The sequence below is a fragment of the Tiliqua scincoides genome, chromosome 5 (assembly GCF_035046505.1).
Source record: "Tiliqua scincoides isolate rTilSci1 chromosome 5, rTilSci1.hap2, whole genome shotgun sequence".
In the NCBI taxonomy this organism is placed as follows: domain Eukaryota; kingdom Metazoa; phylum Chordata; class Lepidosauria; order Squamata; family Scincidae; genus Tiliqua; species Tiliqua scincoides.
Window position 1 is genome coordinate 26,081,044 of NC_089825.1, and position 27,128 is coordinate 26,108,171.

The 27,128-nt window shown below is 39.0% G+C and overlaps 1 protein-coding gene across 7 annotated transcripts in view; it reads left to right on the forward strand.

Moving 5' to 3' along the window:
• Positions 1 to 27,128, forward strand: part of AKAP9 (A-kinase anchoring protein 9) — a 140,974-nt gene that overhangs the window by 86,956 nt on the left and 26,890 nt on the right. For 5 of the 7 annotated variants that reach the window (XM_066627829.1, XM_066627833.1, XM_066627834.1 and 2 more), the window contains 9 exons: positions 7,904 to 8,066; positions 13,066 to 13,278; positions 16,906 to 16,944; positions 18,431 to 18,663; positions 19,553 to 19,672; positions 22,376 to 22,552; positions 22,650 to 22,754; positions 23,677 to 23,829; positions 24,059 to 24,238. In XM_066627829.1, the coding sequence (XP_066483926.1) occupies positions 7,904 to 8,066; positions 13,066 to 13,278; positions 16,906 to 16,944; positions 18,431 to 18,663; positions 19,553 to 19,672; positions 22,376 to 22,552; positions 22,650 to 22,754; positions 23,677 to 23,829; positions 24,059 to 24,238 (1,383 nt within the window). The remainder of the gene's footprint in view (positions 1 to 7,903; positions 8,067 to 13,065; positions 13,279 to 16,905; positions 16,945 to 18,430; positions 18,664 to 19,552; positions 19,673 to 22,375; positions 22,553 to 22,649; positions 22,755 to 23,676; positions 23,830 to 24,058; positions 24,239 to 27,128) is intronic. The other 2 variants (XM_066627832.1, XM_066627835.1) reach the window with 2 other exon arrangements.

Here is a 27,128-nt window from a genome sequence, read left to right on the forward strand (position 1 = left end):
CCCTGCCCGCTCGCTCTGCTCTGCTTCCCCGGGCAGTCAGAGGCTACTCAGAAGTAAGTCTCAGAGTCAGTGGGGCTCACTCCCAGGAAAGCGTGGGTGGGGTGGCAGTCTGCCCAAGCCCGCTTGTCTACTCAGAAGTAAGTCTCAGAGTCAGTGGGGCTCACTCCCAGGAAAGCGTGGGTGGGGTGGCTGCCCAAGCCCGCTTGTCTACTCAGAAGTAAGTCACAGAGTCACTGGGGCTCACTCCCAGGAAAGCGTGGGTGGGGTGGCAGTCTCACTGCCCAATCCTGTGCATGCCTACTCTGAAGTAAGTCCCATTAGAGTCAGGGGGGCTTATTCCCAGGAAAGCCTGTCTCCCCCCCCCCAAGCCTGGAGCATCACAGCCTCTCTTTCCCCCCCCCCACCCCAAGCCTGGAGCATCACAACTTCTCTGCAACACAAACACTTTCCCCCCTCTCTCACACACACAGGCTGCCCCCTTCTCTTACACACACAGATGCTCTGCCCCCCCCCCACACACTCACACAGCAGGGGAGGGGCGCTTTCACTCACCTCATCCAGCATCTGAATGTAAGCCCCCCCCCCCATCACAAAGAAAAAACTGTCTCCTTGGTCAGAATGCCAGTGTTTGCTTATTGCACAAGCCCCAGGTAAGGCTCGGTTCTCACCATAAATCCAGAGGTTTGTTGTGTCTTGAGAATTCAAGTTGTGGTTGGACTTTTCACTTGTTCATTTGTATTGGAATCACGGAAGAACTGGCGAGGAGGTAGATGTGGTGTCAGCAGTGGCCCCTTTAAGGGTAAGGCCTGGGCATTCAGCAGAGTGTGCTGCACAGCTGCAGCCACTGGAAGGCAATAGGGCGCTCCGGGATATAAGGAGTACCTGAGGCAGGAAGGGTTTGTGGGTTTTGAAGGAGTGCAGGTTGGAGGTAGGAGAGGAGACTGACTGGGTTTATTGAATTTGGAATCTGACTGTGGATTGTGACTGGTCTTGGATACCCTGATGGATTTGACTGACCTTGGACTGTAATTTGGCTTATTGGTTCTGGACTCTGATTTGGCAACTCTGATTGATGGGACTGATTTACTTGGCATCTGTGGAACTGGACTCACTTTTGCTTGCTGCACTGGTGAGTTGCACAAGGGGGACTGATCAGCCTTAAGCGGGCACAAGGCCCAGTGGATTGGGATTTGGCAGAACATCATTGTAGCAGAAAGATAATGTGATCCCCTATTTGTGTGCACCTGCTTTTGTGAGCTTCATAAATTCTGACTCTAGCGATGATGAGTTCTTGGGGTTTCCAGAAAACTAGAGTACTCAAACCTTTAAGTCTCTCCATTTGTTAATGACAGTGATAATGGTTCTTAATGCCACTGTTGACTGCTGTTCACTTTACATGGTTCAAATGTTATTCTGTTATAGTTTATTAAATATTTTATTACACTATTTGGTTCAGAATATTTTTTTTCCTGTTTTCCTCCTCTAAAAACGAGGTGCGTCTTATGGTCAGGTGCGTCTTATGGAGCGAAAAATACGGTATTTTTGCCTAATGCAGAACCTTGCATTTGTTCCTGTTGAACTTCATCGTATTCCTTTCAGCCCAGTATTCCGTTTTGTCTAGGTCTTCCTGAAGGCTTCCACTTGTGTTTGCTACTCCTCCGAACTTGGTTTCATCCACAAATTTGATGAGGCCCCCTTGTATCCCTTTATTCAAGTTTTTGATGAAGATATTAAAGAGAACCGTGCCCAAAACAGAACCCTGGGGCACCCCACTTGAAACTGTCTTTCAGGTTGATGGAAAGTCATTGATGAACACCCTTTGTATATGGCCATCCAACCAGTTGCAGATCCACCTAACAATTGTATCATTCTAGCCCACATTTTACCTAACTTGCTGTTTAAGATGTCATGTGGAACCTTATCAAATGCTTTACTGACATTGAGATAAATTACATCCACAGCATTCCCACCTGTCCAGTAAACTAGTAATCCAATCAAAAAAGACAATATAAATTTGTCTGGCAAGATTTATTTTTAAAAAATACATGCTGGGTTCTATTAATAATCACTGAGTTGTCTAGATTTGTGTAGACTTTGTATTTTATAATTTGTTCTCCTATCTTCCCTCGTATTGAAATCAGACTGATGCGTCTGTAATTCCCTGGGTCTCCCCCCCTTTTTTTTTAAAGATTGGGACCACATTAGCCTGCTTCCAATCTAGTGGCACCCTGCCTGTGTTCCAGGATTTCTCAAAGATAATTGAGAGAGGCTCTGTGAGAACATCTTCCAGTTCCTTTATTACTTTAGGAAGCAGTTCATCCAGTCCAAATGACTTGAATTCATTTAGGCCAGTTAAGTGGTTTCTAAGTAGTTCCCTATCAATCCTAATCTGCAGACCTGTGCCGGTGTGTTTTGTGTGTGGATTTTTATCTCATTGTTACATTTCTGCTCTGACCTGCCTTGAGTCTCTGGTGATTTTAAAAATAAAACATTTAATAAATCGCAAGGTTTCATTCCCCTTCCATGAGGTTATTATTTGTTTGGATTGTCTGCCTTCCCGGCTAGTAAGTCTTTTGTCACCCCACCTATTTCAGATTTTTCTGAAAGATTTTCACTCTTGACTGGTCACAAGTAATGTATTTACATCTTTTTCTCTACCTAACAAAAACTTGAACTGGAACGATATCATTTATACTAAAGTTTTATCAACTCAGTATTGGATGCATTTTTTTCATAATGGGCATATTAAGTCCAATTTTAAATGTCAAAATAGAATGATGTTTTGAAAGAATGTGGCATGCATACTTTTTCAAAATGACATTTCATGCATGCCTTAAAAATATATTGGGCTCCCATTTGAACTTGAAAGATAGAATTGTTGTTAATCAGTTGAATGCATGCTATTCCAGTTTGTCACTGTTCAAAGGAAAGATAAATCTTTTCTCCCCTTCCCCTTAAAAACAGGTGCATGGATTAGACCCACAGCTGAACTTGAAACTATGTTCCAAAACTACCAAACAAGTTTAATCCTAACATTGCAGTATATCATATTGCATTATGAACCAAAGAGCGAGAAACCTTGTCAGACAAGGTGAACCAAAGCCTTTCACTTGACCATTAAATGCATTATTTATAAAGAATCATAGAGAGGAGCCTTCTAGGTCATTTAGTACTACCCACTACTTGAAGCAAGAAAATTCTCTCTAGAGCTAGGGTGGACAACCTTTCTCTTTAAAGGGGTTCAACTTTTAGTATCAACACATCACCGGTTGTTGAAACAAATGGTGTTTGTTGTTGAAACGGGTGGCTTCTTTGTCTGGTGTGGTGACTTGGGTGGGAGACTTCACCCAAGCCAAACTCGACACAGGCCGGACTTCAGCTGGTGGGCTGTATGACTTTGGCTGGGGCCCGACCCAGCCTGTGGGCCATACATTGCCGACCCCTGCTCTAGAAATCTCCAAATGGTGCCTGTCGAGCTTGTGCTTTAAGACTTCTATCATGGAAGAACACATCGCTTCCTTTGGTAATCAGATCCATTGTTGAATTTGTTGAACATTAAGAAATTGTTCCTCATATTCAACCAAATCTCCCTTAAGCTTATGCATATTACAGTGGTTCTCAAACTGGTGGGTTGTGACCTACCAACTTGTATAACGATGCCCCGTTCCCTTTAAGGGGCTGGGACAGGGGGAAAGCAGCAAAGCGATCCCCAGGATCATGCCCTGCGGGGGGGGGAGCTATTTTTTAACAAACCATATATGCTCCCAGGGTCCAAGAATGTGGGGAGCCCTGTGGAGTGCTTGCAGGTCTCCCTGCGGCTTCTAAACAGTGAAAGTTTCAAGCGCGATTAACACGGAAGTGGAAGTGAAGCAGGTATGGTTTGTTAAAAAACAGCCCCCCTTCTTCCACAGGGGTGTGATCCTGGGGATTGCTTTGCTGCCCTGCCCCCGCAAAGACTTACCCCGGGAGTAAATCTCCCAGGACGTTTGAGAACCACTGGCCTATTAGATTGAGTTACAACATGTTTCATCACAGGATATAATGTAAAATCATTACTCTCCTTTCCCTCTGCCCTTGATTCCCCCACATATTTCCAAAGCAGTTATATATTTGTTTAAGTTGTGTGGTTATGTGCTTTCTTTGTGCCATCTAGGAACAACTTGAATTTGGCCTGTTTCTTAACTCTGACTTGCATATTGTTCTCAACAGAAATAGACACAGTACTATTTTCTTGTGATCAAGGTTGTGAATATTAAAGATCTGAAACAGTTGCCTTGCTCTTAATGATAGCTTTTATGAAATCGAATTGGAATTAATGAAGAAAAAAATCTTTAAAGTGTTTAGACACTAATTAGAGCACATTTCTTATGGTAATTTGCCTGATATGAATATTCTTATTCATATAAGAGAAAAATCCAGGAGCCTTGTAACTGTTGTTTTAATCTCTTCTCAACATTCAGTTTCTGAACTCGGATATTGAATCTTGTCGGGCAAGGTTTATTATGGGTGTGTTGATTCAAATTCCATCTGCCAGTGTACCTGTAGCAAAGAAATTTAAGCCACTCCCCCTGGCATGACCTCTACCTCAGCAGAGATATTGAGACACAGACTTTTGCTTTGTATGATGGAGCTTTAACTGACTTCAGAACAGCTCCTTTCATGATTTAAAGAAAAGATTAGAGACCAAATTGCTTTTTGCTTGATGTGTGTGTTAGTGATTTTACTTCACAGGAGTCTTTTAAATGTTGACAGCTACTGCAGATTTCTGTTGTGATGGACTGACTGCTTCCTGCAGTTTGTGGTATAATAATGAAGATATATTTTGTTACTTCATTTAATGCCTTCATTGTGTTAGTAGTCATTTTTGTACCTGTTGGGGTTTGGTTCTGAGAAAAACAATCCACCCGTGTTGTGAAGTCTGCAGATGTTGACTTTTTTTTTTTTCTTAACTTGATATTTACCTGGGACTTCCCTGTATTCACGGGTTACTTATCTGAGTGTGAAGTGATAGTTCCTGGCTATTTGCAACAGTTAGACAATCGGTGAACTACTTTGCCATTTTCCCTTGAATATTTCAACCTGTCCTGGCGGAGGGAAAGAAGCTTATCTGATGAGAAGGTTCTGCAACACGTTACTCTGGAATGGATTCCTACCGTACATACTGGGCATCAAATATATTCAGAGACTTGCAATCAGAAAAGAGCCAAGAAGAAAATACTTTTGAAGTTGAATCTCGTTTGCCTTTACCATATCCTTTTCCTTTCACTGACCAATTGGATGATGACAACTCTGTAGTAGTTAATACTTCAATTTTTCATTTTAGCCACAAGAAAAATGGACATAAATTAAGAGTTGTTTCTAAAATTTCTTTGCCTACACCCCCTTATTCAGTAAGTATAAAAGTATTCAAAAGGGATGTTATATATATATTTTTTTATACAATTAACAGAAATTATAATGCAGAAAAGATAAACTGTAAACTGGACAATATATTGAATAGCATATGCTTTTTTATTATGTTAAATTGCCAAACATTTATTAAATCATTAAAACCACAGAGTTGAACTGAATTCATTATGAGGTTGGTATAAACCAACTGAGAAATAATTTTCAGATAGCTATCTTATATTTTAAGCCTATGTGTAATGTGTATTCAGAAGTAAATTCCATTTTTTGCAATGGGGCTACTCTCAGGTAAACATGCATAGGATTGCAGGTTTTACTTTAGTATTTACTACTTAAACCTAAGGCACATGGTGGGATGCCTGCCCTGTAGCATTTTAAGCTCATATACAACCATCATGTTTGTTCCTTATACGAATATAGAAGGACCATTCTCAATTCAGAATTCATATTTCTACTTGCCCTCTCAACTGAGTAGCATTTTGAATGCTATAATAAAACTTATGACAGAAGTCAAATGTATAATTTGAGCAAAGCATGGCTTGTGTTACTTTAACAGTGAATAATAACCCATATGAATTTTAATTCCTAGTTCAGCCTAACATAAATTAAGTATAAAGAGAAAGTGTAATGACAGACTGATGTTACTTTCTAAATAAAGTAGGATACAGTAGTATCCAGTATACAATAGGATCTTTTGAAATAATCTAGGATAGAGTAGTATATTTCATAGCATGTATCTAAATTTTTTTTGATAGGCCATGTATAGGTGAGTGTCATTTCAAAAAGATGCTTCATTTTATTTTTTTTAACATTTAAGAACATTTTTCCTCTTTTTTTAAATCTTATGCTGGTTTAAGATCTGTAGCTATGCTAAGTAGAGTGAGTTTCTGATTACTTATACTGGTGTAGTTTTCTTCACTTCAGATATGCAAATAGATGGGGATACTTAGACAACATTGATCCCCTGCTCAGAAAAAAATCAGAGTATTCTATGAGTGCTGCAGTTTGAATCTAGAGTGCTCCTATCTTAAAGGGTCACTAGGTTGAGAGCCTCTCTACAAGCTGGGTGGTTGGGTGTGGGAGACTTAAGCTCAGGAGCTCTACAGGAGGTAGGGAGGGGTTCATTTGTCAATTGAAATGTGCTTCTTTGCCATTCATTTTACTGACTTTGCCTTTGGTGGAACTACAGTAGTATTATGATTACAGTATCATTTTTGTTAATAATAAAACTTTGCCTAATTGAAATAAAAAGGCCTTTCTGCATGAAGCCGTACAATGCAAGGAGTATACTGTAGTATAATAGGACACTTAATGTTAATGTATTATAGACGTCCACTTGCAGCTATTCTTATAAAAACAAGGGTGTGTGTTCTTTTTATTTCCTGAAGTTAAACAAATATGTATTCTCCATCTGTCATTTTGTAATTTGAGTCCCACGTGAAATGTCAGCCTTATTATCCTTAGTAATTTAATTGGTCTTTCTTTCATTTGTATGGTTTATCAGAAAGAAGAAAAAAGAATTCTAATCAATCCAATGTAATAGTCTAATTTTTTAAAACTTGCCCAGAGCACTTGGCTCTAAGAATTTTCCAAAGACTTCTCTGCAGTTCTGATTCTGTTAACTATTCCAGGTGGTTCTTTATCACAACTCAAAGAGGTATACTAGCTAGTACAGGGGGAGGATTTATGGCACTTGCAATTGTGTGCAATACAGACATTCTCTGGCCTTTTAGGATTATTGGTTTTACATAATGTAAGTTTTTCAGTGTTTTCTCATTTTCAGACACTGGTCAGTTCTGTAGTTGTTATTTCTATCAGTTAAATGGTGGAGGGGGAAGCTATACTGTGTGTAGCAGTGGCCCTCATTAGCATTTCATACTTGCTGCAAGGGAGCTGTAGAGTCTAACAGAACATTTGCTGTAAGTTTTTGTATGGTTTGGTTTTCAATGTCTGATCTTTTAGTCTGAGTAAGTTTTTCTTCTGTTACGTACATGAATATTATCTTGCAGTATATCTTGTTAGATTTTTTAAACACAGTAGAATGCACTATCATTTCTCATGTAGTTGAATTATCATTTGGGAGAGCAAGAATCCCATGTTACTTTTCTGTTAACACTAATTAGAATAATGTATTAGCTTTTTTTTATAAAATCATAAGATTTTATGAAGGTGAAAAAGAACTTGTTTCAAGCTGACATAAACTAGGAAGTCTCAAGTTCCGGCACTTGATCACGGATATGGTCATGTGACAGTGTGATTCATGGTACTAACTATTACTGTGCAAGTATTTGCTTATCTTATTAACCGCATTGTGGGTGAGCAATGAATTTCTGATTTAGAAACATAGAAGAGTTGATAAAAGTGCCGCTATCAATTATTCTGGATGATTGATCACATTCCACAATACATTCATGCTTCCAGTATAACATGATCTGGAAGAGGTATACCATACTTTAAAAAAATCTGTTTTAACTTTTTCCTTCCTCTAATCCCATAGCTTGAACATGCTAAAGTTACACAGACAGAACTGATGCGAGAGTCCTTTAAACGGGATCAGGAGACCACTGAATTCCTGAAATGTCAAGAAGAGTTACAAGAGCGACTTGATGAAGAGGTTAAAGCTCGAGAGCAGTTGGCATTGGAGCTCAGCAAAGCAGAGAGTGAGTAATGATTCACCTACTGTATTGGGCTTTAAAATGTTTCAGATATGTGTGTTGTCAGTAACCATGAGATAAACCATAATGAGAGCGAGGCAGAGACAGAAATGAAGAATAAAACACATTGGTGCATGTCTGATCCAAAAGGGGGGGGATGCTAGCGCTATTCAGGAGTGCAGAACTTCAGAGACTTCTGCAGTATATCATATGATTTTTTTCACCTTCCCTCCATGTCAGACTGTGCTAACTGAAAGGTTATTTCCTTTAAAGACTATCTGTATCATTGATAAACACACTAACGCTTTCACAGCTGGGCTCCATACATTTTAATGCTAAAAAACAAAACTAATACTTTAATTTTTAGCTTCTTTTCTCAGTTTTATTTTTTACTTTCCCATTATGCATTTAGTATAATGTATTAGCTTTTTTTTATAAAGTATTGGCTTTTTAGCTTAAAAAATTATCTAACTTTGAGCTCTATTATTATTATTTATTTTTTATTTTTCACATTTTTATACCGCCCTTCCTCCAAAGAGCTTAGGGCAGTGTATACAGCTGCTCCCCTCCTTCTTGTCCTCATAACAACCCTGTGAGGTAGGTGAGGCTGAGAGAAAGTGACTGGCCCAAGGTCACCCAGGAAGCTTTGTGGCTGAGGGGGGATTTGAACCAGGTCCACCCCCTAAACCACTACACCAACCTGGCTCGGTGTTTAGACCTTGCTCTAGTTTAGACCATGGCATTCGTCCTGAAAAACTATTATAATCTAGTTACTAGTATCTTTATCATTGCTCTTTTCCTATGATAGATAGTGGCTTCAAGCCACCCTACTCTCCTTGAACTTGCGCCACTTCAAGAGGTGGCACAAATCTGAGGAGACCCATAGGCACCAGCAACCCTTACCTGGAGGTAAGAGGAAATGTTTCCCCATGCCTCTGACTGAGCTGCTTATGGCCACAATCCTGTGCTGGATACAGCGCAGGCCTCTTGGCTTGCCTTTTCCAGTGCAGAATAGGATTGCGCCCTAAGTCTTGGAGTAGAACAAATGTTGGCAACCCTTGGTCTACTCTAAACAAAAGATTGTGCTGGAAACTAATTTTTAATAAATGACTCAGGTAGTGACTGGTAAATTTTTACTGTGAAAACATGTTGCAGTGAGAAATTAACTATCCCCTACCAGTCCAGAGCATGCAACACCACTGTTGCAGCCTCCACAGCATGCCCATGGGCTGGCCAGGGACCAGACAGACAAGGAGAGATAAGTAAAGACATACAGGTCCAACCTATTTATACATGGATTTTTTATACACGGATTTGACTCAACACGAATGGCCCCTGCAAATGAGAAGGAATGTGCTGATCCCTGGAGAAGGGGAAAATTGTATCCCTTTAAAATCAGCCTAAAAAACTGAACAGTCCTTTAACAATAGCCTTCTTGATGAGAGAGAGAGGGCAGCTGGCTGACAATCCATCAGTTCTTCTCTCTCCAGTGGACCCCTCCCTTCCCCCAGAGCATGTGAAAGAAAGGTGATCACTTTGCATTGGTGAAGGGAGGGGCTGAGTGAAGCGCTTGGAGGAGGACTGCTTGATGGATTGTCTTCTTAATGACTCTTATCTTACATCACAAAGGCAACAAGGCTGTTTTTAAATCACTGGAGCAAAGAAACTTTGTTTTTTAAATTGATTTGCTATAGTGCGTTTTTTGCCATGCAAGTGAGTGCTTGGAACAGAACCCATGCAAATAATGAGGCTCAACCTGTATCTACTTACCTCTGTATAACCTGCCTAATTCCCAATGCGTCACCTTTTGCTGGCTTATGTCTGAAGAGCAACTAGGGACGGGTCCAGACCAGGAAGGGGGATAGGATCTGACGTGTGTGTCTGCCATTGAGACCCACCTCTCTACCCCCATCTCCTTCTCCATACTGCCTCTGGCCAAACCTGTTCCCTGTCCCAATCCACACCTGGCATCAATGGAGGTTCTGATGACTTCTGTCAGCTGTGTGCAATCTCCAGGGCTTTGTGCTGGCAGCAGCAGCCTGCAGAGCGATCAGCCAGCTGCTGCACCAGCAGCCCAGGCCTCATGCTGTTGGACTGCAAGATTCATTAGCATAAGGCCTAGATAGGATTGGATTGTAGGACTCGTAGCTTTATTATTGCGTATTATTATTGTATATTATGGTGTTGAGTTGCTGATGCTTCAATAAGCTTTGAAAAAATAAGGACCAGGATAGTCCACGAAATTTCTTCCATGCACCCATCTATACCAAAAAGCATATCAATTTTGCAGTGGAGTGGACTTGGAAAATAGTCCTGCAATGTTGTGGGGATCAGCTATTTGAAGAAAAAAATTCCAGTGACCTAGCATAGACCCTTGTACGTGCCTGAAGTCCATTCTTTAGATTCCAGCCAAGTGCAGACATTCTAATGCTTTAGGGTATTTTTCTTTAGAACAGTGGGGAATTCAGTGGCAAATAATAAAACTGGAATCCTTGGGATGACTAGGTCTTGTACATTTATGATGGATAGCTTATAAAGAATGTAAGATTCTCTTAATTTCTATTCTCTTAAAAATATATATACTTTGCCAACTGTGCTTTTTAATCCATGACAGTCTTTTTTTATATGGTATTAAGTTGACATAAGATCAGTACAGTATTTTATCATGCTCCTTTAATGAACATTTTAAGTGACTACTAACCATGAAATGTTGTACTTCCTATTTGTTTAATAGGTGAACAGTTGACAACTTGTAAAGACTTGTTGAAGTAATTTGTATTGCTAAATAATGTCTGATAGTTCATAAATCAATAACTTGTATGCAAGAAAAATTTAGTTCAAAAAATGTTATTGACTCTTTGGCAGGTTAATATAACCTTAAAATGGACAGTTTTGGGCAAAAGTGACAAATTGCTGGCTAATCATCTTCCATACCAACAGATTTAGTGTAAAGATGTTACTAGTTATTATCCCAAGGAGAACATTGTATAAATCATATCCAAAGTCATTTGAAATGGATGGGTTTTTGAAACATAGTCTCAATTTTGGTATGTCCATTATGCATACATTGCTTTTGGCAAAATCTCTGGAACTGATAATTAAAGTGATTTATTCGTTTACTATTTAGCAGCTGGAAAATTATTAATTAAACCTGTTCAGATAGGGTTTCTGAAAAGTAAACAAATAGATTTGCAAAATTTGTTGTATAATTAAGCTGCGTCTTGCCTATTTTTTAATGGCTAAGCAGTTTTTATTCTATTTATTTGCAAGATTTTTATCCTGCCTTTCTCCCACTCTGAAGGGAATTCAAGGCGGCTAACCATGTAGAAAACATAAAGCCAGTATAATTCAGTTAATATTAAAAACATAAATCTTAAAAACAATTAAAACAAGTACTGAGGATCAAAACTATTAAAATATACCAAATATCTAAAATATAATGTTTCTAATAAGTAATTTTTTCTCTTTGCCATCATGTATCACTGTGTTCCGAGGGAGTGATCAGAAGGCAGTTTCAGGCTTGCCCAGGCTTGCTCTTCCCTCACATCTTCACTGTTAACTGAAGTAAAAAGGGGAGGAAAAATAACATCCAACAATTCCTGTGTATAAAATAGAGTATAACAAGCAGAGAAATTGTCACACATCAGTACATTGTAGCAGTGCCAAGATTTACACAACAGTTAACTGTTCCAAGGATCACTGTCCAACTGGTCTGTACAGGAATGTTAAGTTGAAGAGACACCCCCATGGTTAGCAAAAAGAAACAAATTTAGTTTCTGCATATCTTGCTATACAAATGGAAATTATTATTATCCAGGTTCTCATTCAGAAGAACATCTTATGTAAATCCCCATTTCCTATTAATATTTTACTGCCCACGTGTTGTTCATGATCGCAATCATACAGCAGTGGTCTTCAATCTTTTTCATGCCATGCCCTGAATGAATGAATGGATAAATAGATAAAAATATGAGACTGGTGTCCCTTCATCAATCCTGGGATCCTATCGCCTGCCTCCATTGCCACCAACTTCCTGCCCCCGTAACACCCTCCCAGCACAGTTCACTATAACCAAATATTCTTCTTAGAGATAGCAGAAAGAGTTATTATGAAGTCTGGCAATAGTGAAAGCTGTTTAGCACAGTTGCTAAGAAACTGAACAGGACTGAGACACAGTCTACTGGTACTTGAAGGAGTGCATCAGGTATCTCCCCCTTTACCTGATGGTGCTCTAGTCCAGTGGTCTTCCAACCTTTTTCATTCCTGTAAGTTACCGTGACCCCACAACTGAGCTTCACTATCCTATTAAGGTCACGATCCCAAGGTTGAAAAACACTGTCCTACAGAATTTGGAACAAACTGTAACCTCCAAATCTGTTGATGTCACTACCTTGTGGATAGCTGGGTATGGAATGATGAATGCCCTCCCTGCCCCGGTTCATAAAATGTATATCTTTGGAGAAATAGGTTAATTATACTCTGTTTGCAGAAAATTAGGTTTAAATACAGCAGGTTGTTCAGAATGCTCCTCTCTTTTGCCATACTGTCAGATTTAGGAACAAATGTTATGAAACTGTTGCATGCTTTCCTGCACTAAAGTCTTCAAGCTAAAGGGTTTGTCTGTTTTTTAGTTTAGGTTCAGATTCAGGAGTGTTCTAACATGGTGTATATGTGCATGAACATAGCATATTTCAAAAAAATGTTTGCCAGCATATTCTTGTACTCACCTCTTCTACTTGGGCACACTTTGTACTCGTTTCACAAAGCTAATTTAGACCAATCATAGTGCTTTGGAGTAAGAATGTAAAAGTAAAAATGGCAGGCAAGTGTATTCCAGTTTTTTCACTTACAATAAGGTTTTTCAACTGAGAATATAACATAGATGTTGCTATTCTGATCATATTCATTTGCCAGTGGGATTCTAAACTTTTGATTCTGGCGTAGGTTTGAAATACTTGCTTAAAATTATCATGCTTCATTTTCAGTATTTCTTTTCTGTCTGTAGATCTTATTGATGGCTATGCAGATGAAAAGGCACTTCTGGAAAAGCAAATCCAGGAAAAAACAGATTCAATAGACCAACTTGAGCAAGAACTACTTTGTACAGGTAACAAATTGCAGGAACTAGAGGCTGAGAGACAGCTGCTTCAAGAAGAAAAGGAGCTACTCTTCAGACAAAAGGATGCTATGAAGGCTGAAGCAGGACCAATAGAACAACGTATGTATTCCTCTGAAAATGTCCTCTGGTTTTTTCCATTTTACTATTTAGTAAATTTCCACTAACTTCCATAGAATTAGGAGATGGGAGGGGAATGGTCATGAGTTCTGGCTGCCTTCTGCATGACATAACAACCGCACTTCTCAAACCAGTCTACACAAGAGAAACCTGTATACTACAACCCAAAGGAAGTCTGTGCACTTGGGCATCTGTGGAACAGAGTTATGTCTGGTAACTGAGCTGAGATGCTTGCTACAGACAAAGCAGCCCCTGCTCTCCAGGGGATATCACCCATATAACCTGTATTGCAAACCCAAAACTTGGCTGTTAGTTCTGAGTGTGAACAAAGACCCATTCATTAAACTTTACTGTCCTTCTCATGACTTTAATTGAGTAATTAAAGCCAGTTAACAGCTTTAATTGTTACTGTTACTGTAATTACTGTCAACAGTAATTGAGCCAGTTAGCAGCTTGCAACCTTACCTACCTAGATACCTAATGGTAACACCCAGAATGCCTGGTTAGATATCAGACTTCAGTTCTAAACATTATGCCTGGAATTTATTCATTGTTTTTCCAGAATAACATTTATGTGTAATGTCCTTTGGAAAGTCCTTACCATAGTCATTACTCTAGCATTTGGTAAATTAAATAGGTACCTAGTTAATTGAGCTTTCTACTAAGATTAATTCCACTCTAAACACTAACATCAACTTTTTTTTATTTATTAAATTTTTACCCTGCTTTATCTCCCTGAAGGGCATTCAAAGCGGCTAAGTAATTCCATTGAGAAAGCAATGAAAGGTCTTGCCTCAGGAAAGAGTTCCTCAGTTAATAGATTTAACTAGAGTACTGAATTAAAACTCTGTAAGCATCTCATCTTTAAAACACAACTCCTTTTCCTAAACAATTGGTTTTTCTTAGTAACTTGTGGAAAAAGACAGAGACGATAACATGGGGTGAGATAAACCTAGTGGAATATTTGTCAAATCTTTGCTTTCTGTTTAGTGTCTGTAGTGGACTTCAGGTGCAGTATATTCCTGACACTTCTCATTTCCTCTTCCTTCAAAATGCACAGGAAAGCATTTTTCTCCTAATAACCAATTGTGTGAGAGAAAGAGAGAGGGTCTAGGTCAGTGGTTCTCAAACATTTTTGACTGGCGGCTCCCTTGACCTGCTGGGCCATTGGCTGCAACTTCCCTTTACAGCTACAATCCTATACAGGTCCAACCTTGTTATATACTGATTTTTTATACACTGATTTGACTCAACACGGCCACTGCAAATGAGAAGGAATGTGCTGATCCCTGGAGAAGGGGAAAAATGTATCCCTTTAAAATAAGTTTAAAAAACTGAACACTCCTTTAACAATAGCCTCAGTAATGAGAAGTGGGGGCAGCTGGCTGACAATCCATCAATCCTTCTCTCTCCAGGCAACCCCTCCCTTCTCCCTGAGCACATGAAAGAAAGATAATCACTTTGTATTGGTGAAAGGAGGGGCTGAGTGAAGTGCCTTTCTAAGCACTTGGAGGATGACTGCACTAAGACTTAGTGCTTAGAGTATTAAGAGCACTAAGATGGATTATCTTAATTACTCTTATCTTACATTACAAAGGTCAGCAAGGCTGTTTTTAAATCACTGGAGCGAAGGGACTTTGTATTTTAAATTGATTTGCTTTAGTGCTTTTTTTGCCATCCACATGAGTTCCAGGAATGGAACAATGAGATTCAACCAGTATATTGTATAGGGTGGCAGGTTTTTCTCAAGGATTTCGTGTCATCCCTGGCTGGTTCCCATGGCTCCCTAGGGAGCTATGGCTTACAGTTTGAGAACCACTGGGCTAGGTCATAGCTGAGCTGAGGTTTCCCTTATTCAGCCAAACTCAAAGTTAAACTCTTGCATCTCAGTGTGTTGGCTGAAAAATACTGGATTTCACTGTAATTAGAGAAATCTTTCCATCTATGGCAGAGGTTTTTAGACTGGGGCGTTGCGACTGCCCAGCCTGAGGGCCCTGGCCTCTTTCCCCTTAAGAGGCGGGGGCAGGGGGGAGCAACGCAATCTCCAGGAGGACAGCAGGGACTGGAGGGCTGCAGGGACTGGGATGCACTCATCAGTCCCTGTAGCAGCCTGTCATGGGTATGGGGAACCCTGCATGAGTGTCTGCAGGGCTCCCCAGGCCATCAGAAGTGAAAGTGGAGCAATCACACTCCACTTCCGCAAAACCGGAAGTGGAGCGCGATCACTCCACTTTCACTTCTGATGAGTTGGGGAGCCCTGCATGCGCTTGCGCATGGCTCCCCACACCCACAACAGGCTGCTGCAGGGACTGGTGAGTGCATCCCAGTCCCTGCAGCCTTCCTAAGTGGTGCGATCCTGGGGGTTGCGACACTGCCTTCCCCCCACCCCCACTGCCCCCGCCCCCGCAAGGACTTACTGTGGGTTTCAAACTCTTGGAGAGTTTGGAAACCGCAGATCTATGGGAAAATACACTGATACCAATGAAGAATTTTTCTTTTCATCATATAGTTGCAAAAACACGATCACTCATTTGTGATATTAACCATATTTTCTGTATGTATCAATATTCATATACTATTTTTTCAAAAAGAAATTCTGCTCAGAATTTTGTTTATGATATTGTCCACACCCTTGGTTGGATAGCATGTGAAAAGAAAACTCAAAGCTTGTTTAAGGTGCTAAAGTTTGTTCAATCAGTGTTTGCTGTAGCAAAGCAAATTATATTTTAATCTTGTTTTTAGTGACAAACACCTCTTTTCAAATAGTTTTTACTTGAGGAATAATATGACATGCTGCATGTGTTCAAATATGGCCTCAGTATTTGTGCTGTAAGTAGCATATGAGGTGTCAGCTGCAATAGTACTTGCAGTTTATTACATTTGAATGTACACACAGAGTTGTAGCCTAAAAAGTTAGTAATGATTTACAATTCAGTCCTATACATGTTTATTCAGAAGTAAGTCCTATTGTGTTTAATGAAACTTACTCCCAAGAAAATAATGTCTAGAATTACAGGATTAGTTTCCTTGAAAATAAAGTTTAGTGGTGACTAAGGGTTATATCCTGTCCAACTTTCCAGCACTGATGTAGCTGGGCCAATGGGAGGGTGCTGCATTCTGCTGTGGGAGGACAGTCATGGAGACCTCCTCAAGGTGTGGGAATGTTTGTTCACTTATCTCAGGGCTGCATTGAGGCTGCATCGGCACTGGAAAGTTGGGCCCTAACTTATCTCATTTATTTCAATACTGCTTAGGCATGAGTGCGCTTAGAATGCAACCCATAGTGTTAAATTATTAATATGTTTTTCTGTTTTGCAGTAATCTTTATAATCAGTACTTTTATTAGCAGATTAGCAGTTTTGAGTTTAGAATAGCCATTTATTATGCAGAACTAGAAACAGAGATGTGTGTTTCACACTAAACTGGTAGGAAAATACATAATTAATGTGCTTAACAGATTAATGACACGTTTCTTGCATCAGCAGGCATTTTCACTGAACTCCCCATTCTGTCTTCAGCTTCATTTTTCTCATACAGTATCACACTTTGAGAAAACTATAGATGGCATGTGAATTACTTTGCTTCTTGTTTTTTTTTCTGTTCTCCTAGGCCTAGTAGATGCTGCAGTCGATGCAGCTTCACAAGCAGGTGTGTTGTATATTGCATGGCCAATCTTTCATTGGGTGGCAGATTAACAGCTACTGACACTTATTAATCATGGTTTCTCTTTGGGCTTTTAGCTTACTGACATTACTGGCCTGCAGCTTTGATTCTGTTTTTCATGTTCACAACTTTTCTTTTTCATACAATTGCTCACAATTTCTAAGAACAATACATTAATAAAGATATTGACATAGATTTAATAACCATCATCTTAAGTCACGTAATGATTTGTGAGTTCAGGTGATGTTAAAGTTTTGGTAACTTTTTTGTTTGTAAATATGTCAGTTGGTAATACCGCTGCTAAATATGATTTCTGTATTGACATGTGATGTTTGACCAAGCAAGCATGATGTAAGATGATGGTATCTGAAAGATCTGTGTTACGTATAATACAGAAAATGGCCATTAACTGGTGATTTTTATTTATTTATTTATAAGATTAAAAGACTCTAATCCATTATTATGCAGTAAGATACATTAAAAATCAACATGGCGCTTCTGACTGCAGTGTATATATCCATTGTACTGAAGATTGTCCATATATGACAGATGATAAATACCTTGGCATTTTGTCCAGCTATATGCAATTTTAATCAATATCTTCATTATGGGACCCTTCTGATGTTGTATCAGGGCAGGGGAAGCTGCTATACTATGTTTCCTCCCTTTGCAGCTTTGATAGTGCCAGAAGCCTGGGGTCCTGTGGGAAGAGACTATCTAACATCATCTTCCCACATCCCTGGATCCGCAGCTTCCACAAGGTGGTGCAGCCGTAGGAAATAACCCTGTCACCAGCTCTTTCATTATGTCCTCAGACATGGGACAGTTTACATGTCCTTAACTTACTAGAGGGGTGTGGGAAAGAGACATGCTACCCTGGTTCTCCACACTGCTGAAATAATGTGAGAAGGGACCCTATGTTGCCTCAAACTATGAGAAGTATTCTGAAAAATGGGGGGGGGGGTAAGGAGGGGATTTGAGAACACAACACTTTTGATAAATTCCACTTGCAGGTAAGAAGTTTCTCTGTTCCTCTTGTAACTCACCAGGTGAAGGTCTATAATATTTTACCTTAAATTTTTTGTATGTTCCTCATGTTGTAAAAATTATGTTGAGTCAGTTCTACTGGATGAGAAGTTGGGTTTTAATACCATCATACATTTCCCCCAGTGTTAAATTAAATACATGCACTTTCTATTTGTGATTTTTGTTCTGAACAGATAGCTAAACAATTAAGTCAGTGTGTGCTATAAAGGAAGATGGGAGCATCTTGGCCTTTCTTCTGGGGTTTTGTATGACTTCTTGTGCTATCTTATTTTCCTCAAGAGATACCACATAATTCTGGTAAAACCCAAACTTATTCCATCCTTTATTATGCTATAGCATGAACATCCAGTCTTGGGAGTGGTTTTGTTGTAATAGACTAAATATCTATGCATATCTAAAATCAACTGATCCCCTTATAAAACAGAGCTACTGGCAGAGACAGAAAAACTAATGAAGGAAAAAATTGAAGTGCAACGGCAAGCTGAAAAAGAATATGACTACCTTCAAAAGCAGGTGAAGGCACTGGAAACAGATATAGAGGAGCAGGTCAACCAGTTTTTGGAGCTAGAGCAAGAAAAGAATGCAGAACTTATGGATCTAAGGCAGCAGAACCAAGCCTTGGAGAAACAGCTTGAGAAGACAAAAAAATTTCTTGATGTAAGGAGATATTTATCTTTCAGGGTTGCAAATCCATTTAGGACAGAACAAAGAAAGAGAAAAAACTGAGCCTGTAATCTAGTTAACACTGTACACTAAAAAGCTTTTTTTAAAATGTGAGGAAGAGGAATACCAAATATAGGAAATTAAATTGTGACAAATTCAAATTAGATAATAGACCAAAAATTATGCCCCTATAAAGAATATTCTAAGAGAGTACAAATATGCATCACTGTATTGTTGGAAGCAACCTATTTGTAATCTTACAGAGATTTTTTTTTCAAGCAGTGAGTGTTAGAGTCATCATTATGGCATGCTAAACTTGGCCCAGAGCATTGGGGTGCTTTCCTGAGTCTAATTTGATTTGTTTTCTGAAGAATAGCCTAGAGTAGCCTTTTCTGGTACAACCAGAAATTCTGGTCAGTGCTCTAACCACTGATACAGTGTAAAAAGCTAGAAAAGAAGTTGACAATAGTGCTGCTTTGTCAGATGTTTGTAATATTAATTTTGTGTGCTGGCTGTACAGTGCATTGTGCTGTATCAGTCATTGCCTGTGTTTCAATTGTGCAGAGGCGTGGTGTGCCTAATATCCATCTGCTCCCTTCTTCCCAATGGTTGTCACATTCTATTTGTCACAGATTAAATAATCCCTGAAGGTTGTGAAAGTGTTGTGAGCAGCTGAGCTACTGTGCTCAAGAAAGCTGCTTTGTAATAACTTATCTGACAGAAGGGGATAATAGTGTGCTAGATTTAACATGTTTTAGTAGATCTTGCTATCTATCAATAGCTTATATTAATAATGTATCTAGAGTAAGATATGTACTAATTTTGATGTTTGTCTGAACCATATTGTTTGTTTACCATATAAAATTTAATGGTTATATTTCAGGAACAGGCAATTGACAGGGAGCATGAGAGAGATGTGTTTCAACAAGAGATACAGAAGTTGGAGCAGCAGCTTAAGATCCCCCAAAGGTTTCAGCCTGTCAGTGAACACCAAAATAGAGAGGTATGATACTGAATTATTTTCAGCATTTTTCCGCCAGGAACACATAACATTAAATCAGTGATCAAATTGTTGCAGAATTTGAAAGGCATAAAAGGTAGAGCACCAAAGACTGAAATACAGGCAGTGAGATTAATGACATTCTGTATTGTGAAGAGTACTCTCAGCATTAGGCTCACACAATTTTACTCAAATTACTAGTGAACTGTGCTTGGTTCTAATAATCAGTGGCATAATAACCAGGATCCCAAATACTGTGTAACTAATTCTGTGCATCCAAAGGGGAAAATTTCTTTTTAAAAAAATTCTCACAAGGTATAGTGAACATGTTCTGAATTCCAGTCAAAAAAAGTAAGGCTGCAGTCCTAGTCTTTATTACTTGCAAGTAATCCTATTGAACAAGAAGGGACCTGGTTCCAGTAAAATAGGAACAGGATTGAACTGCACTTTATTTTGGGTGCAATCATAACCAACTGTCCAGCATTGGCATAGCTGTGCCAGTGGGGCACGTGCTGCATCCTGCAGTTGAAGGGCAGTCACGGAGGCCTCCTCAAAGTAAGGCAATGTTTGTTCCCTTACCTTGGAGTTGCATTGCCCTTATGTCAGTACTGGAAAGTTGCTTAGGATTGTGGCCTTTATTTGTTTTCTCTAGTTAATACTTCTGGCTCAAGCTATATTAAGCTGTCATACCATTGCTTTTGTACCATCATGGCTTATTCAAATTCAAGGCCACAGTTCAGAGAACAGTGTGCGTAATGGAACATTTCACCTTTTCCCCCATAATAGCAGCCCCTTTTCATAGTCAAGGAAGTTTCAAAGGCAATTTGCAAAGCAACAAGGTATGCTGAGTGTGGGGGCTACTGTACAAAGAAAAAAATTAAGTGCCTGGATTGTGATAACTGGGAATTTGTACTGAAGTAGCTTGCTACCAGCATAAGTTTCATCTCCAGCTAAGTAATGGAGCTACTGTTTCTTTCAGAAGTAGCATCTTCCTTATTAATTTGAACTTCATTTTCAGGATGACCAATAAGTCTCAGGGACCAATCCTATCCAACTTTCCAGTGCAGCCATAATGCAACCCTGAGGTAAGGGAACAAACATTCCCTTGCCTTGAGGAGACTTCCGTGACTGCTCCCCAACTGCAGGATGCAGCCCACACCATGTTGGTATGGCTGCATCAGTGCTGGAAAGTTGGATAGGATCGGGCCCTGAGTCCATTGTGGCGGTGCTGGTTTTGTTTTAATTAAGGTTTAGCAAACAGAAATAGCTGTACATAAATAATGCATTCACAATGAAGAAATTTAAAAAAACAGTGTTATCACAGAAATTATTCATACAAAACTTAAAATAACTGAGTTATTCAGAGGAAGAGTATAACTTATTTTTCCAGTAATTTTGTCAAGAATATATTGTATTGTTTCGCCACTTTTTAGGCAGCATTCAAAGAGCATTTTCTCCTGATTTCTGATAATGCTTAGTGAACACATTTATTGTGTTTCTTGTTTCGTTTTGGCTGAGTTTTTCTGAATATTTTTGCCAGTATAGATTTTGTTTAGATTTCCAGCATGCAATAATAAGACAAACATTTTTAGGAAACTTCTGGAAATTTGAAATTATCTGAAATACTAGTTGGCTCACTGAAGCAGGGTAAGGGAGAGGGATAAGTATAATAGATACGTATTAATTTGCAGATGTGCTTTTAATCATTTATATAGAAGGTTGTGTCCCTTTGGTAATTCCTTTGTTTGTCAGGCCACATATTTTGTGTAGTGGAGCTGACATGATTTTAATTTGTGACAAGTTTGTTATCCTTTAACAGCAAAAAAAAAAAAAAAAAAAGTCTTGTAGTATCAAAACCATCACAGTTATTGTGTAATTTTGAAGCACTTTTATATATATCTTGTTGTTGGGGAAATGCAAGAACTACTATCTAACATTTCTACACAGACCTTAAAAATGTATATAAGACAAACCCAGTGACCATTCATAGCAGCAGGAAATTGTGGCTTTTGGGTCCTACTGTATACTCTGTGTGTGTATGTGTGCATGGCCATTTGTCACTTGTCAAGGATAGCACTTTATACATATAATAAAGTGAACTTAAGGCCATTAAGGTGCCATTAGACAGTTTTTTTCTGTTTATGTATGTTTGTGCAATAGTATCCTATTTAAAGCCTTCGACTTTGAGTCATTTGTGTCTTTACTTGGGGTTTGTACTGGCAACTGGTAATTATTCTATAAAGCAAAGTTTTCTTAGAGCTTTCTGTTTCCTTCTTTTGTCAACTAACATCTTTATCTGGGGAGATAACCTGATCTTTCTAGTTGCCTCAGAACTCAACATTTCCTTAATACGTGCAACCAGTTCTCTCTTTTTCTCCTCTTTCCTGAACATGCTCTCTGATTTCTCCATCTTTATTCTCTTGGTTCCCAATTACTGTTCCCTTTCTTATGGCTAAGCACTTCAAACATTGATGCATCTTCTTGTCGCCTCATGCCTCTTCTTGTGCACTTTAGCTTGGCTACCTTTATAGCCAGTTTGTGTTTGCCGTATCTCCATATACCCTCATTTATGTTTTGACACAGCAATAAGTAGAAATTGATCTACACTAGCATTCATCTTCTAAAGTCTTTGTCAAAAAGTTTCTTCATTCTTAATATTATGAACTGAAAGAGATTTGAAAAACCATTCCTACCTGTTGTCACCAGGTTGAGCAGTTAACAATTCACCTAAAAGAAAAGACAGACAAATGCAGTGAGCTTTTGCTCTCTAAGGAGCAACTTCAGAGGGATGTGCAAGAACGGAATGAAGAAATTGAAAAATTAGAATGCAGAATCAGAGAAGTGGAACAAGCCTTAATGATCAGTGCAGACAGTTTACAAAAGGTATTTTTATATGGACTTTCAATGTTCTAACTTGCTATCAATAGCGCATTGTATATTTAATTATTCAAGTGTGACAGCTGATATACTTATTTTAAAGGTGGAGGAAAGGAAGCAGTTTGGCTCTGCAACAATAAGGGGCGAATTACCACTAGAAGCACAGTTGCAGGCTGAGCAAGAAGCTGTAGACAGGAAAGAAAAAGAGGTAGAGTATTCAATTGCTCAGGTACTTTAATATTTTGTATAAATCTTTGGAATTAAATATAATGTGAATGCAGAGTGCACAGAGATCAGCATAGAAATTTGCCTTTAATGCTCAGCATCCTTCTGCTGACCAAGCATGGGCCTAGGCAGGAATGTTCAAACTCAGAGTGCTCAGAGACCTATAAGCAATGATTGTGCCTAAGAAGGCCCAAGGGAAATAAAGAGTGGACACACCAGAATTTCGCCCTTTCCGTGGCAAGCTTTCCCTCCTTACCCCTACCGCACAATCTTCTGGCAACTTAGATTCTGGAAGGAAATCCTGGGGAAAAAATTCCAGAAAGGTGTTAACCTTGGTGTCACCCTGCACTGCACCTAATGGTCGCAACATCTTCTGGGGAGAAAAAAAACACACCCCAAAACCTTGGCCACTAGATGTATTAGAATTAACTTTAAAGATGACCTTTCAGAATATCCAGCCACAGTAGGGTAATTCCCATGCACTTTTGCTTGCCCATCTCTGCCCTCCCAGTGAGACACTTCCCATGATGTTGATTAGGAGCAGACAGATATTTTTAGGGAACTTGGGATCCTAGTTAGAAGACTGAACTGTGACACAGTCAGGGGGCTTCTGGTCTCCCACCCTCCTGTATATCCTAGTTATCGTTTTGAGGTGTTTTCTCCCATTATGTATCTTTGTAGGTGGATTTTCCCTGCCATGCTAAGGGAGTAGAGCAAGCAGTGTGTGCTGCTATGTTTTTCCAGTTTTATTGTTCGTGAAAATTTTAGGGATTTTTTTAAAAAGCTGTGAAACTAGAAAATAAATGCAGAAGTGTGTTTCTGAAAATAAATTCAATTCTAATTCTTCAAAATTATTTTTTTTGCTTAAAAAAATCATCCCATTGACAATTACTTTGGACACACAGATTATAAATCTTGAAGAACAATTAGAGCAGTTTCGTGAGGAACTAGAGAACAAAAATGAAGAAGTACAGCAGTTGCATATGCAATTAGAAATCCAACGAAAAGAGTCCAGTACAAGGCAACAAGAGCTTGAGCAAGAGAATAATTTATTCAAGGTAAGGAAGGTAGTCCTGGCAAGGAAGTCTGTATTTTTCTTCCCCCTTGCACACTATCCCTCAAAATCACGAGTTCTTTAACTTTAAATGGATAATATCCCCATTTCTTCTTCTTTAAAAAATAAAATCATTTCTCCATGTATTCTTTGAACATGCATCTGATAAATGAACAAGAATTGAAGACGGAAACCTACAAGTTATGTTCTGTGCCACTGTTTTTTGTCTGTAGGAAGAAATGAAAAAACTGGGACTGGCTGTCCAAAGTCCTGAAGATACTTCCATACAGGATCATCATCCAGTTGTTGGAAAATTTGTTCAGATCATGCATGAAAAAGAACAAGAAATAAATGAACTCCATGAACAAATTTCAAAGCTGCAGCAGCGACTTGACATTACGACAGATAACAAAGTACATGTTTTTGGAATCTTTTATGGAATCTTCCCTTTACATTGCTAGATAGTAATGTTAATCTGTTAGATTCCGTGCATTTGGAAATATTTTCATTTTGGATGCTGCTATTTTCTGAGAATGTTTGTGGTAACCTGAAATTTCTGTATTTTGCAATCTCTTTATGCCATTTCAGTCAAAATTCCTCTGTAGGATGTTAGATCTTTTGGGAATGTGGTTGTCTGAGTTTTCATAGCAGGACATTAATTTTTATTGTATCCAGCATTTATGAGATTTCTACACTGAGATATATTCGAATGCCACCTCCTGGATTATGTGTAATTTCTAGGGTTTTTCACATCAGAAATCCATTTCATAACTGGAGTCATGATGAGTCATTCTACTGAATCCACTGAATTCAGAATAGAATTTTAGGCTTTGTGTTTTACATAACAAGACAACATGCTGGACAAAGTTTTAAAAGCTGTGCCGGTAGTCATGACTATAACCCATCTGTATGAAATGCCACTCCTCCACCAGGGAATTTACATTTCCATGTTACACAATTTTCACAACTTTTTGGTTTCTAAAAGATAAAATTACTCAAAATCTCTTCCTTCCATCTTGTACATCTAGTCTGTGGATAACGTTTCTCTTTGTTCTTTAACTCATAACATTGTTGCTTTTGTGACAAGATACCCAAGATCAGTATTGCCAAAACTTATATGGACATCTTAGCTGTATGATGCTTGTTCTTCATTCTTCATGGTTATGTTATCTAGCAAATTACATTATCCAGAAAGAGATTTATGGAGAGTGTAATTCTCTAGATAACATAGTGCCCAATCCTATTCAACTTTCCAGCTCCGGTATAGCCATAATGCAGCTCTATGGTAAGGGAACACATGTTTCCATACCTTGAGAAGGCCCCAGTGACTGTCCCTCCACCACAGAATGCAGTGCACACCCCGCTGGCACAACTGCACCATCACTGAAAAATTGGATAGGATTGTGCCCACAACCATGTTAATACGTTTACATCTTCTAGAACAGTGGTTCCCAAATCTTTTAGCACCAGAACCCACTTTTTAAAACAACGCTGTGTTGGGACCTATCTAACTTTATGGAAAAAAAAGGAGCTCAAGAAAGAAATAATTGTTTGTTTATGTGATAACAAGAGAAAAGACCGTCAAACATTTATCCCCCATATTTATACGTTTGGAAACTGCAAGAGCTTAGCTCCATGAGGGGTAGTTAGCAGCTACCTTACAAACTGCAGGAGCTCATCTCTGCAGGGTATTTAGCAGCTACAATAGCAGATTTTTAAATAGCCTCAGGGCTTGGGACAATTAGTAATCTGATTTTTCCATCACCCTTTGGCAACCCACCCAAAATCAGGTCATAATCCACCAGTGGGTCCTTACCCACAGTTTGGGAATTGCTGTTCTAGAAACAAACAGAAAAATATTTATGTCCTTAAGTTTAGTTAGCCATTACTAACTTCCTTGGTCATGATTTACTGAATTTTGGATACAGTGTTCGTAGTGCTTCAGAAATCTTGTTGTTTTCCAGACAAGCTCATGGGGTCCGTTTACTTACTGTGTTAAGATGCAAAATTTCTAGCATTTCTCACTTCTCTGGTTCATCTAGTTTTTATTAATCTTTTATACCAGTTTAAGGTGGCTTTAGTCACTTATAATTACTTTGTGTATCCTTTTGCTGAGGAAGCAAAAACAAAGTCACAACTTAACTGGGTCAGATCAATAGTCAATCCCTGACAATAGACATACCTGGAAGGTAATATGGTAGAACAATTGCTGGGGTACATTCCAAGCCAGTATTTTTTTCAGTTCAGATCTGCAGAATTTTTAATCTACATTCTTCTGCTCTACCATTTCTTCTAAGTAATAAACCTTTTTCTGCCTTTTTGGCTGCTTTTATATTTCTCTTTCCTTTTCCTCTTTCAATACAGATTTCATATATATAAAATTATCAGTTTATCTCTTGCACCATCCTGTCTTGTATTCAGATGTTTTATTATTCTTGTTTCTTTGCATCCTTTTGTCTTTTTTGCATCCTTTTATGCATCCTTTTATGTCTATAAAATCTCATACGCTTGTATTGTTGCCATTGCTTTGTGAATGTGTTGTAGTTGTTATAGTTCTTCTTTAATACTCATCAGAGTTCCATATTTTTACTTCCAATCATATATCCCACTAAAAATAATATATGTGAAATATTATTTTCAGCAGTTTTCTTATTCCAGTTATATACATACACCTAACAGGATCACTACCTCTTCTATTTTGTTGCATTTAGATTGTGAAGAATAATTGCATAGCCTGATAGCTAAAGAGAGCTTTAGGGCACAATCCTAAGCAGATCTACTCAGAAGTAAGTTTTATTGTGTTCAATAAGAGATTTTTAGGGCACGGTCCTAAGCAGGTCTACTCAGAAGTAAGTCCTATTGTGTTCAATGGGACTTACTCCCAGGAAAGTGAGGTAAGGATTGCAGCCAAAGTTATATTAGAATAATTGCCACTCTGAGCACTCTTTCTGTATTCTGCAGCTGACAATAGTGACCCAGTAGGGACTCGGGGGGCCAATCCTATGCTTCCCTAGTGCCTAGGGCTACAGCGGCAACAAAATGGCTACCTCTGTATCCTATGGGGCCAGGGAAGCCACTGCCAGTTTTTTCAAGGAAAAGGAACAAAATTAGCATATCCCGTGTCAACCTACACCGGCCCCAATGGGTCCACCTTTGAATGGGCACAGAACCTAGGACACCCCATGTCAAGTTTCTCAGCTCAGGAAGGAGCATTGAATTCAGTGGCAGAGTCTGTTGCTGTTCCCACCCCCATCCTGGGCCCAGTCTGCCCTCCCTGTGCCCGTTCTGCCCCCTTGCCCCCTG